The sequence below is a fragment of the Aethalodelphis obliquidens genome, unplaced genomic scaffold (genome assembly GCF_003676395.1).
Source record: "Aethalodelphis obliquidens isolate GAN/ISIS:26980383/991018 unplaced genomic scaffold, ASM367639v1 scaffold64, whole genome shotgun sequence".
NCBI classification, from domain to species: Eukaryota; Metazoa; Chordata; class Mammalia; order Artiodactyla; family Delphinidae; genus Aethalodelphis; species Aethalodelphis obliquidens.
In genome coordinates, this window is record NW_020838008.1 from 6,685,576 (window position 1) to 6,705,949 (window position 20,374).

General features: G+C 34.9%; 1 protein-coding gene across 2 annotated transcripts in view; it reads left to right on the forward strand.

Annotated features, from left to right (window-relative positions):
• Window positions 1-18,648, forward strand: part of CAAP1 (caspase activity and apoptosis inhibitor 1) — a 52,035-nt gene extending 33,387 nt beyond the window's left edge. The window contains exon 6 of one of the 2 annotated variants that reach the window (XM_027088906.1): window positions 17,508-17,864. In XM_027088906.1, the coding sequence (XP_026944707.1) occupies window positions 17,508-17,854 (347 nt within the window). In that variant the 3' untranslated portion in view covers window positions 17,855-17,864. Of the gene's footprint in view, window positions 1-17,507 lie in introns of both variants that reach the window. The other variant, XM_027088907.1, reaches the window with a different exon arrangement.
• Window positions 18,649-20,374: the final 1,726 nt, after the last annotated feature.

Here is a 20,374-nt window from a genome sequence, read left to right on the forward strand (position 1 = left end):
TAATCTATTATATATTCTCACCTCCAAGATACTGTAGCTGTGTTAACTGGATATCTTTGGGTTGTATATGGGGAGAAAGTTTTATAGAGTAACTTTTTTCTGTCTTTTTTTTTTGCTAGATATTTTATCCTTGTTTACTTTCTTCCTCATATATTATTTTCTATAAATCAGTAATTTTTGACATTACCGGCTAACAGAAGTAAAATGGTAGTTGTTATTTATTCAAGCCAGGTAGATGAATAGGGCTAATCTTTTAGATGTCTTTTTGTTGTTGTTGTTGTTTTCTCATGCCTAGTAGGGAAAACTGAATGTAAAAATAAATTTTTACTAGTTAGTCAAAGATTACCTCACATTTTTCCATTTTTCTGATGAAAATTACTTCAGAGCAGTGAGAATCTGTTGCAGCCAAGAGGATTATGTTGTTTATTTTGTAGGCAACTAGTCTTTGATGGCTTAGAATAGTTTCTCTAAAACTTGAATCATAAGAACTTATTTGGTAGAGAGAAACAGGTCATCAGTTTACTTAGGCAGAATTTCTTTTTTTAAGCCGTGGCCTGTACTACTAATGCTTAATTAAGAAAGGGAGGGACTTCCCTGGTGGCACAGTAGTTAAGAATCCACCTGCCAGTGCAGGGGACACGGGTTCGATCCCTGGTCCCGGAAGATCCCACATGCTGCCGAGCCACTAAGCCGGTGCACCGCAACTACTGAGCCTGCTCTCTAGAGCCCACAGGCCACAACTACTGAGCCCTTGTGCCACAACTACTGAAGCCCACTGTGCCTAGAGCCCGTGCTCTGCAACAAGAGAAGCCACCATAATGAGAAGCCTGCACACGGCAAAGAAGAGTAGCCCCTGCTCACCACAACAAGAGAAGGCCCGTGTGCAGCAACGAAGACCCAATGCATCCAAAAATAAATAAATAAAATAAATTAAAAACAAAAAAACAAAATATGTATTTAAAAGAAAAAGGGAAAACATTGATTAATTAATTTTGTGATTCCTTCAGTTTATGTGTAGTGAGAACAAAATCTAGATTTTCTGTAATTCTAACTTACGTTCTCTGGTGTTTATAAATATTTCTGATGATTTTGAGAATTCCAGTGCCAGACAAAATTACATCTTTGTGCTCTTATCCTTCTCAGCACCCCCATAGACAGAAACTCAGATTCATAGTTTTATTTACATTTGTTTGTCGTGTAGCAGTACATGCCAAGCACACATCGTTTCCATATAATGTAGTCATGGTCATTTAACTCTTATGCCCCATGTGTAATTTGACAGCACTGCTATTGTTTCTGCCTTTGTTCTGTTCTTTGCATTTAATGAGCAGAAGGTGTGGAGACTGTGCTATTAAATTATCTGTGGAGAGAAGAATACCGTATATGTATACGTACAGTTGATGAACTTTGTTTTGCAGCAGAAACTAACACAACATTGTAAAGCAATTATACTCCAATAAAGATGTTAAAAAAAATCCTGAAAAATAAATTTAAAAAAAGAATGCCATAATAAAGGATAGAAAAGTCTAGAATGGGCAGGTTGATTCCAGTTCCCAGGGAAAAAGGAATGGAGACCTCATTGTGCACATTAGCCAGTGCTGCCCTCTAAGGGAAGGGGTTTTTCTGCTTCTGTGTTCAGGTACCTGGACCTCTCTTCAGAATTCCCTTCCTGGTGCTAACAGCCTATTTTGCTGTGATATATATATATTTTTTATGGTAACTTCAGTAATTGGAAAATTAGCGATGGAGGTGAAGAAGGAGAGAAAAATAACTCAGTAACCAGATATCACAAAGCCTAGTTTTTTATGCTCAGGAGCCTTTATAGACACTCTTGGGTTCTCACCTCAGCATCAGAAACATCAAGAACACACTGTCATCAGTAAGTGACAGCAAGCAGAGGAGAGGAAACAGGAGATCCAAGCACAGCAGTTACCATTTTGCAGTACAGTTCATGTTCATACTGTAACTAAATTTGTAGAAAATGGTTAAATTAAATTTCAGCTCTTTTTAGAAAGCAGTGAAATAAGTGAAGTCTTTTAGAAAAATGGCTATGAAGTGGTTAAAATTTTAAATTTTGTTGCATAATGGGATAAACGTAAGTCATTTAGAAGATTCAATTATATGGAACTTTTTACAGACAAATATTAGTATAGCTGAAATCTGAACCAGATAGTAACTAACTTGCTTGGAGTTAACCAAGAAGGTGAGGTACCCCAGGAAACAAATCCTGACAGGCTCAGTAAAGATTATTGCCTTTATTTATTTATTTATTTTTATTATTATTATTTTTTTGCGGTACGCGGGCCTCTCACTGTTGTGGCCTCTCCCGTTGTGGAGCACAGGCTCCGGACGCACAGGCTCAGCGGCCATGGCTCACGGGCCCAGCCGCTCCACAGCATGTGGGATCTTCCCGGACCGGGGCACGAACCCGTGTCCCCTGCATCGGCAGGCGGACTCTCAACCACTGCGCCACCAGGGAAGCCCTTGCCTTTATTTTAAATGAACTAATATTGTCTGTCTTTAATATGCAGAACTTTCAAAATTGATTTAATATTATCTGTAACTTTCTATTTTTGCTCACAGTTATTAGCTCAATAAAAACAGAGCATAATTCTCCTTGTGAATGCGTTGTCATTTTATTTAATGACTTGACCATTTAAGAAAATTAATTGAAGCTTACTTAGCACTAAAGTAACCCTTTGCTCAGTAGACCAAAATATAAAGCAGCACTGAATTTTCCCTTTGTTCTTTCAGGATAAAATAAATCTTATATGCCCTATTAATGGTATATGATATTGACAAGTTATTTAAACTATATTTTCAGTTTTTTCAGTTTCTAAAATACTCAATACTGAGAAACAGTGACTATGAATTAGGTAAATTGAAAATGGCATTTCTTTGTCTAGTACTGGTATTATTTATCTTATCGATAGGAAATTTATTTATGAAACTGGCTGTGCTGAAGGTATCAGATTGTACACTAACTTTCACCTTCACTGTGCAAACATTATTTAAATGTAAATATAATCTTCTAGTTGATTGATTGGTCCTGTAGTAAAATAGGATTAGGATTAGTGTCCTAAGTCATTCATTTTTAGCAGGAGGGTAGTTGTATAAGAATGGTTTATATAAATTTTCTAAATTAGTCATTTGTGCTACAGTTAAGAAAAAAATGAAACTGCTGTTTGTCAAAGGTATTTAATGCATAGAAAATACTTTTAAAATATCAAACAAATCTTTGCTAATCTTAATGAATTCTCTTCTATATATTTATCTATAAATAAATAAAGTTAAGACATTTAGTAATATTAAAACAATTTAAATTTTTGCTTTAAAGTTTACAACTGGGGTAAACTTTGTGTAATTTTGCAAATTATTCTCCTTTGTAACTTCAAGAATTAAACTCTTATGTTTGCATTCCTTCTTGGAAATTGTTATGAGAAATTTTTTTTTTACTATACATGATTAATCAAATAGCTAAGTTAAAAATTGTGTATTTAGGTTGACGAGAAGAGTTGAGGTTTATAGTAGTCCCTTTAAAATATTTGAAGGGCTGTTAAATAGAAGACTGACTAGGCTTGTTCTGTATTGAGAATTTGAGAATAAAAGCAGGGCCAGTAGATAAGGTTATCATTAAACATGTTTGGATCGATTTATTTATTTCAAATAATCAGATGTGTCAGAAAATGCATTGGGCTGCCTTCTGAGATACGTTCATCCCTATTGCTGAAGGTGTTTGAACACAGGTTGCACTAATGGCCACTTGGTGTTGCTGTTGTAGAGCAGATTCTCGCAATGTTTAAATATTTGGATGTTTGGCCTCGATCTTGAAGTTCCTTTCTATCAGATTTTCTAAAGAACAGGGCCTAGAGCAGTGTCTGCACTTGTGAAGAGTGCTTCTTAGTAACTGTTTTATTAAATTGTTTAATGGAAGAAGAATGAGATATACAATTTTTTCTATCTCTACATTTTTCTGTTAGAGAAAAAAATGCTTGAGTTTTTAGTCTTTAAGCTGTATGATGGTTCCTTAAGATGCATTCATTTGAATACAGTTATAAAAATAAGTAATGTAACCACATGGTGTATAAAACGATTAAAATTAATAAGACATTGACTACATTTTACTCTGAATCTTTTACATTAACTTTCTCATGTGAAAATTATTCCTCTTTTCTATTAGAGAAAGATGTGCAAACACACACACAAAATGCACAGACTTTTGCTGTGGTTAGACTCAAATCTTGTCACTTTTTTTAAAGTAATGTAGTTGCCTCATGCAATTATATTTTGGCCTTCTAATTCAAGAGTTAATGAATGATAGGACTTCCCTGATGGTGCAGTGGTTAAGAATCCTGGGGTAGAGTGCAGGGCACACGAGTTTGATCCCTGGTCTCGGAAGATCCCACATGCCGCAGAGCAACTAAGCCCGTGTGCCACAACTACTGAGTCTGTGCTCTAGAGCCCGCGAGCCACAACTACTGGAGCCTGCGTGCCACAACTACTGAAGCCCACGTGCCTAGAGCCAGTGCTTTGCAACAGGAGAAGCCACTGCAATGCGAAGCCTGCATGCTGCAACAAGAGTAGCCCCTGCTTACAGCAACTAGAGAAAGCCTGTGCACTGCAACGAAGACCCAACGCAGCCAAAAATAAATAAATTAATTAAAAAACAGTTAATGAATGATAGACAGCTTTAAGAATTACCTTGTTGAGAGCTTCAAGAATTTGAAAAGTAGACTTTAATAGGGGAAAATTGTTTTCAGTGGTTAAACCGTGTGATGAAAGTTTAGATAGGTATTTTCTTTGGGCTTCTTTCAGCCTTTCAGACCACTGGTCACCACGGTGTAATTATACACACTCCCTGGGAATGCAAGATAAAAATACTAGAGCTTCTAAAGTAAATAAATACATATAAACTTATATATTTAAACCTCTCCCTTTTAAAATTTTCAGTTACATGTATGTAATTGTAATGGTTCATATTAATTATGTATTAATTTATAAGTAAATAAAAAATATGTAGTTGGACAGGTACTTAAAAAATGTTTTCACTGATAGGTTTATGTAAATAATGAAGTTGAGAGACCACTCTTTTAGACTGTTATAAAGGATTGATGGTGGCCATAATGTATTCATTTATTACTTCAAAAAAATTCAATTATATATGGGATATTTTCCATCATTTAGCAAAGATTAAACGTAAAATTGTGTGAGACTGTTTGAGTCCTTAAGGTGAGAGAGAAATGGAAAAACTCAATTTTTGTTCTTATTGCTTCTGTTGTTGTTCTGAGGTAGTACTGCACTAGGAGAAGGGAAGGTAGGTACGGAGAGGGACTAGAATAAAAAAGAATGAAGAAATCAGTTTGCAGTTACAAAGGGGTTGAGTTTTGCTGAAAAGAACTTTACAACCATGAAGGAATAAGTACAAGTTATAAAAAATTGAAAAGATAATGAGAAAAATGTCATCAGAGACTTTTATTGCACTGTAAAGGAAGAGAGAATGAAGATCATCAGTTAATTAAGTAGCATTTGTAGGCCAAAAGTTTTACGTGAAGAAGTCTGGATTGGCAGATGAGCTCTGTGCTGCCTCTTCCTTTGAAAACCAAAATTGCAGGTAGGAGTGTTAGAGAGCTGAGGGGAAACTGAAAAGAAAGTGTTAGAAGGCTGTTCTGGAGTTGGAAGCAGAGAAGCATGTGTACTACTGATTTGTTTTCAAAGTTTGAGTCTAATTCCTTTCCTCCTTGCCCTTGATTATCTCCTTGACTGGCTCTAACAAATAAGTATTCACAGAATGCAGCTTTTCAACACGAGTTAACTTCTTTAAAAGATTTAAAAAAACTTGTTCTGGGGAAATGTTATCCAGTTCAGCAATTGGTGAAGTAAGAAGAGATTGTGGTGTAACCATCGGTGTGGCATAAGAATTTACATTTCTTTTCTCATTCCTTTGAGCTTTTTCACAAGTTACTACCAGCAGTGACACCAACATGATCCTCCCTGCTTTTTAATTTGTCTCTTTCTATGACTAGTAGTTGAATGAAAGGGTAAAAATTACATTTTATATGGAAATTAGCCCATACTGTTCCTGTACCTTTTGAAGGCCCCTCTGTTGCATTTGAATGTGAGACTTTTCTGGATTTAAAAAAAAAAAAGTAAACTGATAAGGTTTTTGGATGCATAATGCTCTGTGTGTTTTTTATCAAGAATGAAATTATGAATTTGGTTCAGTATTGAGAGAAATGTTTATTTCCATGTTTCTTTAAATTGTACTCATTTTAAACATTCTATCTTGTGATGCATTTCATAGGATCCTAGACACACTCTTAGGGGAGCTACTTTGGAGGTTGCATACTCCAACCCTTCCTCAGATGTTTGGATCCTCTGTGTTTTTCAGCCACTATGTTCTCATCCGGTTCATTGGGAAAAGTACCTCCTTATATAGAAGTGCTGCTACCAAAAGAAAGATAGTAAATACTAGGCTTGAAATCAATTTTGTTAACAGTTCCTGAACTTTTTATACACCTCACACCTAGCCTGTGATTTAATCAGCTGTTTTGGTTGCCACATCATATAGTTGATACATATTGAGCTTGTAGTTAACAAGCTTTATTTTTATTTTTAAAAACTAATACTTAAAATTTTTTTGAACAGCTTTAAATTAGGTTTACAAAAAATTGAGTGGAAAGTACAGAGCTCCTGTATACCCACTTACGACCGCTTCTCCCAGTTTCCCATATTATCATCGTGCATTAGTGTGGTAAATTTGTTAAAATTGATGAGGCACTATTAATACATTATTACTAACTAAAGTCCATAGTTGCCTGTTTATTTACTTCTGTTATAACACTGCCCAATAATTAATAATTGTTTTCAATTCAATAAGCATTTATGAGTACCTAAATTTAGGTACTTAAGGTAAAGGATTGTGTCTTAGGATTCTTTAAGTCTTCACTGCTTGTCTATAGTGGGTACTCATATTCTTTTGAATGAGTAAGTGGATGGATAGATGACTAAAAGAATTCCTTCTTTCTCTTCTGTCCTGTCCAGTATGGTCAAGGTTCTTAAAAAGAAGATAGAAATGAAATAGAATATTAGTTATATTTACCTATTAATATTCTACCACCTACCCCAAAGAGTGAGTTGCTTATAAGCTTGTTTTTCTTTCTGGTCTTAACAAAACTGAGCCATGTTTTGGTTTGTTTCCCTTAGCCTTTAGCTTTGTTTATATTGCTTGTATAGATTAATACCAGTTTTTTATATTAAGCATTGATCATGTGCCCTTTATAAAATATGTGGCCATCATAGAGATTCTTCTGTAGCTTATATTTCTTTGGATATTTCCTCATTTGGATAATTAATGTTTGGTTAGAGTTTTATTTTTTTATTTTTTGCGGTACGCGGGCCTCTAACTGTTGTGGCCTCTCCCGTTGCGGAGCACAAGCTCCGAACGCACGGGCTCGGCGGCCATGGCTCACGGGCCCAGCCGCTCCGCGGCATGTGGGATCTTCCCGGACCGGGGCACGAACCCGTGTCCCTTGCATCGGCAGGCGGACTCTCAACCACTGCGCCACCAGGGAAGCCCGAGTTTTATTTTTGAGCATCTTTCTACACTCTTGAACTGTCCTTCCTCATGAGATTATCTTTTTTCCAACCATTCTGAAAACATACAGGACACTTTATACTGCATTTTCCACCTTCATACCATATACTCTAAGGTGACATAGTTATTTTTTCCAAAGACTCTCACTACTTCCACATATTTTCTTTTATGGAAAGAATGAGGGTGAAACTGACAGTTTTCATTATTTTTCCTACTTCTTTAATGAAAGTGTTTTTAGTTTTAGGGTAGGATTTCTATGTTTTATGAAATGCATTACCACTTTTTTGGCATACTGATAATGACTGGCTGCTTTCTGCATGAGTATATAAAAGATACTTTTACATTATCTAAAATTAGAATCCAGTCTTTAGTATCTCTTTGTAAGCTTATATTTATATTTAAACAAACTAAAGCAGTGTCGCAGGAAACGTGGCCTATTGTGAGGTAGATGATGAGTTTAAGAACGCCTTCCTTGGATGGGCAGATTGTGGAGCACTGAGATGTTACTAGCAGAGAATATTTGAGTGTGATGCCCTTTTAAATTCGTAAGTTCCAACAAATCTTTGGGGAGAACAGTTGCCTGATTTTAAACAGCAGTGCTTGTAAATACGCTACTCTGTCTTCATTTTTAACCCCATGTTTTATGTTTTGTATGTTTTCATATTAGAAGCCTGTTTAATCAAATGATAGGAGAAATGATGAATGACATTTAAAAATATGTTCTTCCTGTTTACTTTCAGATTACTAGAGGAAGGGTAGTCAGGAATCTCTCATGTGTTAGCCTGTTATTGTACCCCAGTGTGACCCCAAAATATTTACTTACCTGATCCATTGTAAAAGCCTGTTGTGCTTTTTATCCTGGAATGGTGATGTCTTCAGAGGCAGTAATTTTGGGTACTACCCTTTTTTGTATTCTCACGTCTGTGTTTTATGCTGTTAGGCTCACATATTGTACTGAGTTTAGATCTAATACTTTGCCTTTGTCCATTCTGTCCCTCACACTTGGAGTTTCCTCCCCTGTCAATATCACCTGTTAGATTCTAAGACCTACTTAATAATACATGTCCGTAAAGATCTCCTTGACTTTTCACTATTGCTTTATATACTGTGATATTCTATTATACTTTATATTGTACAATTTAGCATTTTAAAGTGTGATGTTCATATTTTAAGCATCCTCAAGCACCATGAAGGCAAAACCTGTGTCTTAAATCCTGCCACACATATTTAGTCTACACTACCTGTGGCATTTTGTAAGGCCTACTTCTGTGGCCTTTACAGCACATATGTAAATAGATACTGAGTGAATATTTACTAATCTCTGGATTCGTGTTTCTTAAAAGTTAGGTTTACAGGCTAGCAGACAATCACTTATCCAGAAGTTTAATGGATAGTTCAAGGGGTTTGGTAGAATACTAGACAGTTTTTCTGTATTAAATTGTTTGCATTTTCTTTTTTATGAGTAATAGTTGGTTAATGTCATGATTAAGTTTTGAATATGATGGTTAACATGATGCACTTAAAGTTAAATCAATAGTTTAAAACACTGCATGAAAAAAAATAGCCAAATCTGTTAGTTTTGCTGAGAGGAAGATTGAAGGCTTATCCAGAAAAAATTATTCTTATATATTAAAAGAACAGTTTTGTTTCTTTTTCAGAAAATAAAGTTTTGGCTTCTTGAAAAGGCTGGAACTCACTAAAAATGTTAAAAGTTATCAAGCTGACTTTCTACAGTTAGAATACATTAAAAATGTGTTCTTCATAACTTAAAAAATTTTTAAACCAAAATTATCTGTAGTCTAAGAAAAGAAATCCATGGAGGCATAGCATTGCTGTCCAATATATCATACGCTTTGTTACTAATGAGATTCCAGCAGATTGATAACGCCGGAGGCCTTGGAGAGTTAAGATTCTAGAGGGAAGGATGGTGAAATGTGTTGTTCTAAATGGCATAACCACTGAACATGAATAACTTAAAATCAGATGAGAAAAACTAATTAAAATAGAAAAAGTAAAGTAGTTTAACCCTTCTAATAACCAACTCTATGTTTGCTTGATAGGAAAATTGGATTTCGATTTTCTCATTTTCTTTTCCATTGTGTGTGTGTGTGTGTGTGTGTATTAAAACCTGTTGTTACAGGTTTCTAAATAAAAATCAACTTTAAAAAACCTTTTTATTTGGGAAATTTTCAAGCAAAAATAGGAAAGAAAATAGGAATATTAATTCCCATGTACTCAGCTACATCTTCAACAATTATCCACCTATGTCTAATCTTTTTTCATGTATATTCCTACCTGCTTCCTACCCGTTATGTTATTTTAAAGCAAATCCTACATCTTTTCAGTTCATTTGTATATATTTTAGTATCAATATATCTCTTAAAGATAAGAGGTGGGTTTTTAAACATAATCATAATACCTTAAAAAGTAGCATTTCTTAAACCATCAGATAATATTCAGAAAGTGTTCAAATTTAAACCTAGTTGTTCATTGGTGGGTATTGTGATATTAAGATTGATCTATTGGGTCAGGTGTTGCCAGCCTAATGGTTTTAATAGCTATTTAGTATTGTCTAGTTCCATTATTTCATTAGGGGTTACAGAACAGTGATAATGTAATTTTAATCCTGAGATATTCAGTGTTCAAACTTCTCTGATTGTCTTATAGTATTTTTAAAACTATATTTGTAAGAATCGGGATCCAAATAAGGTCCCTACATTGCAACTGGATGATACTGAGTCTCTTTTTAATTTACTCCCCTTTCTCTTCCCTTTCTCCCTCTCTTTGCAGTTTATTTCTTGAAGAAGCTGGGTTGTCGGAGTTTCTCAGTTTAAATTTACTGATTGCATCTCAGTGTTTTATTTAACATTATTTTTCTGTAAATTGATAATTAGATATAGAGGCTTGATCAGATTCATGTTCAATCTTTTAACAAGAATATTTAGAAGCAGCGTTGTGTCCTCGAGACACAGAGTATGTCATTACTCCTCTTTTTTGTGAGCATGTCCGTAGCCATTGGAATGTATTGTCCACAGTGGCTGATAAGAATGCTCTTGATTTCTTGAGGCTATCTTTTCTTGGACATCTATTTTCTCCCTCCTCGAAAATTTTAAGAGCTATTTTTTTTTTATCGTTGAGTTCTGATATTTCACAGGATGTGTCTTAGGTGTGATGCTCTTGGCAGACCCTTTCAGTGTGAAAGCCTTCTTTGTTTCATATCAGTTTTCTTCTCTTATTTCTTTATTTGTATTTTTGGGGGGTATAGTTGCTTTACAATGTTGTGTTAGTTTCTGCTGTACAGTGAAGTGAATCAGCTATATGTATACATATATCCCCTCTTTTTTGGATTTCCTTCCCATTTAGGTCACCACAGAGCACTGAGTAGAGTTCCCAGTGCTATACAGTAGGTTTTCATTAGTTAACTATTTCATACATAGTATTTTCCCTCTTCACTCCCTCTCTTCTTGCTTTCTGACTTGTTCTGTTGCTTTAAGTCTCTGCTCAACTGTTACTGTTTCAAATCACAGTGATCACTCTGTATGAAAACATTCTGCTACTATCTTCTATCCTGATTTATTTTTTTCATAGCACCTGATGTTGATTTATTTATAGTGTCTCTCCTATGACTTAATGGTAAGGCAAGGAATTTTTAAAATTCACTGCTGTTTCCTCAGTGTTTAAAACAATGTCTTGTACATAGTAGGTGCTCAACAATATTTGTTGAATTAATTATATTAGGTTGTTGGACTTGTGAGTCATTCATCCTCATCTCTTAACTTTTATTGCATATTTTAAATATATTTTTATTTTCTACATTTTGAAAGGTTTTTTTTTTTAAACATTGTCTTTCAACAGCCATTGAATGTTTGCTTTTGATAACTGTAATTGTAAATTATAATATTTCTTGTTCTCTGGTCCTTTTTCATTGCACCCTGTGCTTGTTTTATGGCTACATTGTCTACTTCAAACTCCATAAGGATACTAAGTAGACACCCCAACCCCTCATTCTCCTCCAGTAGAATATCTTCTGATCCTTAAATTTTCTTTATGTCCTCCTTTGTTCATCTTGGTTCTTCATTTATTGTAGTTTTTCTGGTAGCTGGTTTGGATTTCTTCAATAGATGTTTAGTTATATTTCTCTACCAGACCTCTTTAGTGTAAGTGAATGGGGTAGGCCTCCCAATAGAGTGCTTGGGCATGTGTCAGGGAAGGGGAGGGAAGGAAGGAAGGGTTCAGTTGACTCAACTATTCTGAATGAGTTTAATTATCTTGCTGTATGTTCCAAAGCCAACTCTTCCCTGCTTCCAAGACTCTAAGAAAGAATTACACTTATCTGTGGTGTCTTTGGCAGTGATTTTGCTTTGCTTTTATTTTTCTGTCGATTTTATCCTGCCTACTTACATTTTGTAAAAATCCAGCAAAATTTCTTTTTAGATGATACCCTTTCTTATGTAATATTATAATTTCTTTTTTAAACTTTCTACAAGGTTATATTCTGAGAAATGGTTGAAGAAATACATATGTTCATAGAGCAAAATTGGAAAACTCAATTTCTTCTCTTCCCCTTCTACTTTTACTCCCCTCCCCAGAAGTAAACCACTATTAATAACTTACTTATGTTATTTTTAACATAGTATGATTATTACTCTTTAGCTTACTTTTTGACTTAACAATGTGTCTTGATCATTTTTGCATCTTGCCAATTTATTATTTTTTTCTCCAGATGGCTGAAATTCTTATTTTTTACTAATGAGTAAAAAGTAATATCTTAATGTTTTAATTTGTATTTCCCTGATGAAAAATTATATGTTTATTGATCCTTTGTATTTCATATTTTGTGAAATGCTTAACCCGTTTCTATCCTTTGCCCATGTTTTTAGTTATTTCTAACAATACCCAGACGTTGTATATATACTTACATTTGTCCTGTTAAAAAATGTATTTTGCTAATATTTTCTTATAGGTTTGCCCCGTCTTGTAATTTTATTTGTAGTCTATTTTCTTTCTCAGAAGTCTTACGTTTTTTCAGCTTTGTTTGTTGATATTTTTCCTTTGTGGTTCTCCGTTTTGTATTTTACTTAGGAAGGACTGATGTTTGTTATTTTCATTCTCAGTTAATTTACAGTTTTTTTTTCTTTTTTATAAATTTATTTATTTATTTGTTTGTTTGTTTATGGCTGCGTTTGGTCTTCGTTGCTGTGTGCAGGCTTTCTCTAGTTTGCAGCAAGCATGGGCTACTCTTCGTTGCGGTGTGTGGGCTTCTCATTGGGTGGCTTCTCTTGTTGCAGAGCACGGGCTCTAGGCACATGGTCTTCAGTAGTTGTGGCACTTGGGCTCAGTAGTTGTGGCTCACAAGCTCCAGAGCTCGGGCTCAGTGATTGTGGTGCACGGGCTTAGTTGCTCCGCGGCATGTGGGATCTCACTGGACCAGGGCTCAAACCCTTGTCCCCTGCATTGACAAGTGGATTCTTTTTTTTTTTTTTTTTTTGCGGTACGCGGGCCTCTCACTGTTGTGGCCTCTCCCATTGCGGAGCACAGGCTCTGGACGCACAGGCTTAGCGGCCGTGGCTCACGGGCCCAGCCGCTCCACGGCATGTAGAATCTTCCCGGACCAGGGCACGAACCGGTGTCCCCTGTATCAGCAGGCGGACTCTCAACCACTGCGCCACCAGGGAAGCCCGACAGGTGGATTCTTAACCACTGTGGCACAAGGGAAGTCCTAATTTACAGTTCTTATGCTATTATTTTTAAGTATCTCTCCTGTCACTTCAGTGGATTCTTGATAGGGAAAGGAATTAGATATGTGTGCTCAATTTGCCATCTTTATCAGGAATTCAGACAGGTACTTAATTATTCCATGTACTAGGGTTTGTCTCTTGGCTTAATTTAATAACTCACTATCAAGAAGTTTCACAAGCATGTAGTTACTCATAACATTAGATATGCTTTCATTTTATGCCTTAAAAGTATTCTGATATGTTGAATTATTTGCAAGTGGAATACTATAGGCCCTATCAAGGTTTAAATGTAATATAACTTAAAAGTCCTTTTTAATTTTTATTACTCAAAATATTTAATAATTCTTCTATGTTTGTTTACTTTGGATAATTAAAACTTTTATTTTAATAAAAAGCAAACATAAAACATAAAATGTTTTCCTTTATCTAGCTTAGGGGAATCTCTGTAGCTTTCAAGCATTGAGGTTTGTTATAGATGATAATAAAAATACAGGTATTGCATTTTAGCTTTTCTATTATGTAGTACACTCCCATTTTTAAATACCGAAACTATATTAATTTTAAAGTGATTGAGTCTTTTGTAGTTGTAAATTTTCTCCTTGTCAGTAAAATATTTAAAGAGTGTTGGGTGTTCTGTTTAGTTGTGAGATATTTTCCCTTTATGGTTTTATCCCATGTTTATAACTATGCCTCATTAAATAGTATAAACAAATATTTTCTCTGATAAGTTGTTCCATTTATTCATCTGTGTTAGTGATGAATTTAGATAGTGATTGATTCATTTTGCTGTCTAGATACTGAATCTAGATGGATTGATTTGTTATTTTAAAAGCTTTGGTACTTGGGTAGAGTTTGATGGGTATGAATCAAGTTGGTAGCACAGAAGATAGCAGGAAAACAAAAGAAAAGAGAAATGATGAATGTATCCAGATCAGAGGAAAATGGAATAGAACGTATATTTGTGAGTAGTTGGCTAGGGGATCAACCATAAGAGATGAATGCTCAATAAATCCTTGTATTGCTTTTTCCCTGAAAAATATTTTAACTCTACTCTGTGTTCCTTAGCCAAATTCTTCAACTCCTTTAGTCCTTTCCCTTAAGTTATTTGATTCATTTCTTTAGTTATGCTGCTTTTTCTCTGAAGTTCTCTAAATGGTATGTAGTATTTTAAGGGCCACCCATGTTACATTAATTCTGCTCTTTTATATAATCTAGTAAGGAATATATCATACCCTCTTGTTTCTTTGTGTATATTTTAAAGTTACTTTATTTTTAAATTTAATTTGTTTATTTTAATTTTATTGGAGTATAGTTGATTTACAATGTTGTGTTAGTTTCAGGTGTACAGCAGAGTGATTCAGTTATACATAAACATATACATATATTCATTCTTTTATAGATTCTTTTCTCATATAGGTTATCACCTATATTCATACTCAATATGAATATTGAGTAGTTTCCTGTGCTATACAGTAGGTCCTTGTTGGTTATTTATCTTATATATAGTAGTATGTATATGTTCATCCCAAGCTCCTGATTTATTCCTCCCCCCACCTTTTTCCTTTGGTAACCATAAGTTTGTTATTTACAACTTTGAGCACTCAAAGTTGTAAATAAGCATAAATTTGTTTTCGATATCTGTAAGTCTATTTCTGTCTTGTAAATTGGTTCATTTGTATCTTTTTTTAAAAATTAGATTCCACATATGAGTGGTATTATATGATATTTGTCTTTCTCTCTCTGACTTACTTCACTTAGTATGATAATCTCTAGGTTCATCCATGTTGGTGCAAATGACATTACTTCATTCTTTTTTATGGCTGAGCAATATTCCATTGTATATATACCACATCTAAGTTACTTTAGTTATTTTGCTGCTTTATGACATCAGTAATTTGGGTCTAATTTTATGCTTGCTCTCTTACCTGAGCCATTTTTTATTGTAATGTCTTTAACAGTCAACAGTCTGAATTCTTATTCTTAATATTTTCAATTACATTTGTATTATTTTACCTCAGACCCGTCTTTTTATTTTTCTTGGTGGATTTCAATAGCCTTACTTTAACATCATGCATACAGTAAAACTGTTTTTATTTATTTTAGAGGAGTACACACAATTTCCCTGAGATTGATTTGTTACTCTCAGACTCCTAAGCCCATGTAAAAACTTGAAGATGCTCTTTTGTAGAATTCTCTTATAATTTAAATGTGTACTCACTTCCCTGTGAACACACATGCGCACACACACACATTTTCACATATGTAGAATGGGGGTGTGGAAGGACAGAACTTTACCACACTGACATTTTGAGGGCTTAGAATGAGGCATTTTAGGTTAAAGTTACTTTTTTAGAAAGAGTGTACAAGTTATACCCCTTCTGATTTGAGGATCATAATTGACAACAAAAAAACCTGCTATTTCTAATACTTAGGATGAGAGTAAATTATCTTTGAAAATGTATTCATATATTTGCAAGCTATACTTTAAAAGTGAGTCAGTAGAATGAAGAAAATTAAGAAATAGTGAAAAGACTTGAAGTATGATCCTAGATCTTTACATAGTTTGTCAGATTACATTGTACAAATCACTTACCTTATTTTCACATTTGTGAAGTGAAGTGCTTATGCTAAATCATTTCAGGTACAGATTCTACAAAGCTTTGGCATCCATGGTGCAGGTATAATGGGCAGATGGAACTTGTGAATGCTTTTACCAATACTGTGCTACAGAGAACTCAGTCACTTGGATTTGGATAATTTTTAATGTAAACTGAGAACACCAAATTTATAGAGCCCCATTTCTTCAGTGAATAACATGTATAGCTGTTTCTGATTAAAAAAATAAAGCAAACCCCACCTCTGCCCTCTAAAAATGTTTGAAACAAACCCATAGAAAATATAATCAAAAAAAGTTTTTTCATAAAGAATTTTCTCCTTTGAAACATTGAGAGGGTGTGTAGCAGAATCAAGGTCACTAAATCATTTATTTTAAAATCCATGGAGTAGAATTGTTTGTACATTCTATTATCAGAATTTTCCATCTGTCAATCTATATTTTGTCAATAAGTTCTTCCTACTACAAGAAAACTAACAAAGCTAACAATTGGGGGATCATTACTTTCTTTTTAAAAAACATATTAGGAATTTAAAAGATAAATAAATTGGAGGTATAAGGGAGCACTCAAAGTTGTAAATAACTCATGGACTTCAGTAATGGTCCAGGCCAAGGTGGTTGAGGGCTACAATCTGTGTTTATATGCAAGTTCTTAGCATCAGTTATAGAAGTTTTATAACAAACGTACTGTAAAAATTTATGGCATGCTAACTTTATTAATTAAAATCCTCTTGGTGAAAAGTTATTTTACCTTAGAAAGTGGCCTTAGGCATTCTCCTTTAATTTATTGATTTAGAACAAAGTGTTTGAAAAAGTATATGAAAAGCTTTGAAATAATTGCAATGCGCATGGTGTCCAGCTTGCCAGTGATATTTTTCCTTTTTTGTAGTTTATAAGGCAAAGTATTTTAAACTCCTTCTCAAATAGAATTTTGCTTCTTCAGTAATAAGCTATACTCTATCCAAAGGGTGTCAGCATTTTGTAATGTAGAGGCTTCACTGTGGTCTAAAGAGATAACGATATTTTAATTAGGAAAATTGATCAGGGACATCCATATGATGGTATACATTTCCCAGTGCTTCCATATTCTTCTAAAGTGGAATGAAAAATACATTAAAATTTACATTAAATTAGATCTGTTTTCAAAGTTGAAGGGGGGAACCCTGGCGGTCCAGTGGTTAGGACTCGGCGCCTTCACTGCTGGGGCCTGTGTTCAATCCCCGGTCAGGGAACTAAGGTCCCACAATCTATGCGGGGGCGGAAAAAAAAGGAAGGGAGGGAGGGAGGGAGGGAGGAAGGAAGGAAGGAAGGGAGGGAGGGAGGAAGGAAGGAAGGAAGGGAGGAAAGAAAGGGCGGGGGGGAGGGAGAGAGGGAGGAAGGGAAGAGGGGAGGAAGGAAGTTGAGTCAGGGGAACAGGGGTTGGGATGGGGTTTATGGAATGTATTTGGGACTCCATGGTGGGAGGTGTGGGTCACAGCAGCCCTTTCATCATAAACAGAAAGGAAATTTTGATCAGGGCATTTAGGTTACATGGTTCTTTGCCTTTTTTTGTTTGTTACAGGCAAAGGGGAAGATAGTGATGTACTCAGTATAAATGCAGATGCTTATGACAGCGACATAGAAGGCCCATGCAATGAAGAAGCAGCTGCTCCTGAGGTCTCAGAAAATACAGTCCAAAGTGAAGCTGGTCAGATAGATGACCTGGAGAAAGACATTGAGAAAAGTGTGAATGAGATTCTGGGACTGGCAGAGTCTAGCCCAAAGGAACCGAAAGCCGCCACCCTGACTGTTCCTCCACCAGAAGATGTTCAGCCTTCTGCACAGCAGCTGGAGCTGCTAGAACTTGAGATGAGGGCAAGAGCTATTAAAGCCCTAATGAAAGCTGGTGATATAAAAAAGCCAGCCTAGTTTATTTAAATTGTATCTGAATATTAGATGTGTTTGAACAAAGCCACATCATATAATTTTGTATCTAAAGTTTATTTGGGGTCTTACATGATATTTCTCATGTAACTCTTATTAGATAAACTCATTTTAGGCCTAAAATACATGTTTTTGTTGTTGTTGTTACTTTTGTATTATACATGTTATTGTTTTCTGAATTCATGGCAAATATCATTGGGTAACCGGGATACTTTGTTAGATGAGTATTTAGCTATATCTGCAAATTAATACCAGAAAAGCCATTAGCAAAGAGTCATGGTATTTTTTTCTTTATTTTGAAATGTTTTGACATCAAACCAAAAAGTTTATGAAAGATTGACCAAGCATGTTGCCTTTAGGCTACCTGTATTTTGCGATAGAATATTAAATTATTGCTCCTAGGTTTGTTAACAATTTAAGAAATTTAGTTATGCTTATATGCACTTTTAAAATATGTACTGCATTGAAGATGCCTTCTATGGGTGTGGACTTGCTAGTAAAAACTGAGTGACATTTTTGTTACAAGACTTAGAGATCCAAAATGGCTGAGAAAAGCTTTCTTTATAAAAGAGAAAAAGGACTTAATTTAAAGCATTTTTTAACAATGTAGAAGTAATTGCCCAACTTTAATTCCAGCAGACAAGTTATTCTAACAGGTATTTGATATTACTGGACGCTTAGTTCATTTTTTTTCCTTCAATAAAAAGGGAAGGGCTTCCCCGGTGGCGCAGTGGTTGAGAGTCCGCCTGCCGATGCAGGTGACACGGGTTCGTTCCCCGGTCCGGGAAGATCCCACATGCCGTGGAGCGGCTGGGCACGTGAGCCATGGCCGCTGAGCCTGCGCGTCCGGAGCCTGTGCTCCGCAACGGGAGAGGCCACAACAGTGAGAGGCCCGCGTACCGCAAAAAAAAAAAAAAAAAGAAGAAGGGAACACATTTTAATTTACATTCCGAGCTATTAGGAAAAGGAGAGTATTTTATCGTACAGCCTTTCATCCGATGTTTTTGCTTGAAGATCTGATGTGCTATAATTAAAATAATTTTAAATTAATGAATTAAAAATAATAAAGACTATCATTCTGGATCTGAGGACTTTTGATACATTTCCAAAAATGAAACTAATTTCAGGAAGCTTTGATAAGTTGATGTAATAATTAATCTAATTTTGTATAGTTTTTGTAAATAACATCCTGCCACAATTATGGATGCTTGCCCCATCACTAATTGTAGTTGTTTGATACCAAAATGAATTTAGGCGGAGACTCTTAAAATAAATTAATTTTTTTTCTAAAAGATAAATCTGGAACTGTTGTTTTTATATTTGCTAACAAAAACAGTATATTTTATTTATAAGCCATGTTCTGTTAATGTTGTATGAGGATTTTCCTTATACACAAAACTTACAGGGATTGTGTCTTACTAGCTGGCTTAATTAGATGTAAATTTTAGAGGGTTTCTTATGAAAATAGTATTTATGAAACACTGGAGTTGCAGTTAATAAATTCATTTTTGTTGTTCCTGAACATGCCTTTAAATAATCCTGTCATTTTTTTTTCTTGTGGAATCTTTCTAATGAAGGACAGAGGCCTATATCATTTGAAATGCTTCTCTTAGGCTGATAAACATGGATATGATTTAAATAGTTCTCATAGTTACTGCTTCAAAATGAAAAAATCAGTTTCTATTTCAACTTAAAAGTTAAAATAATAACAAAGTAGTGCAGAATAAACTTTATTGCTGCTTATTAATTATAAGATGCAGTAGATGACTTTTGTGTGATCAAACATAGGAGTAGAAAAAGGTCTGAGTGCTTTGTAGCTGATTAAAGTCACCACCTTCATGAAGCATTGTGTGTCTGCTGTATTCACTGTGCAGAATTGTTTAGAGGACATTTGACTAGAGTGGGAGCGTTTGAGGTAGAATGAACTGAACAAATCAGAGGCTGCTTGGATTCTTACCTTGGAAAATCAACTATCTCACTTTTTTTTTTGTAATGTTGAAAGACGAGAGGTTTTTGCAAATGAATGGCTTTAGAGAACAGGAATAAGGTTATTTTAGAAATGGGAAAGGTTATTTTAGATATGGGAAAGGTTATTTTAGATATGGGAAAATATCATATATTGATCTGATGCTGTCATTTAAATCATCAGCTCACAGGTATTTATTGACTACCTCACAGGTGTTTAGTCTTGTTCAGAATCTTAAACTGTTATGGTGTAGGAATGTTGTGGTATAGATTTTAGCATGGAATAGACTGATGAATAAACAGATGAGCCCTGCTTCGTTTTATGCCTAATTCTTCCCTTTTGCCAAGGTAAAGAAAAATTTTAGGCCATGTTTAATTAGTGATTAAGAGGAAAAAAAATGGGCAGCCTAACTTTCCATCCAAAGTCAGGTAATTCTGATATTTGACTAGGAACTTGACCCAAGACTTGAATGATAGGTGGCAACTGGTAATAATGGGTCCTCTGCAATAGGCCTTGGCCCGCTTTTTGATGTTCCTATT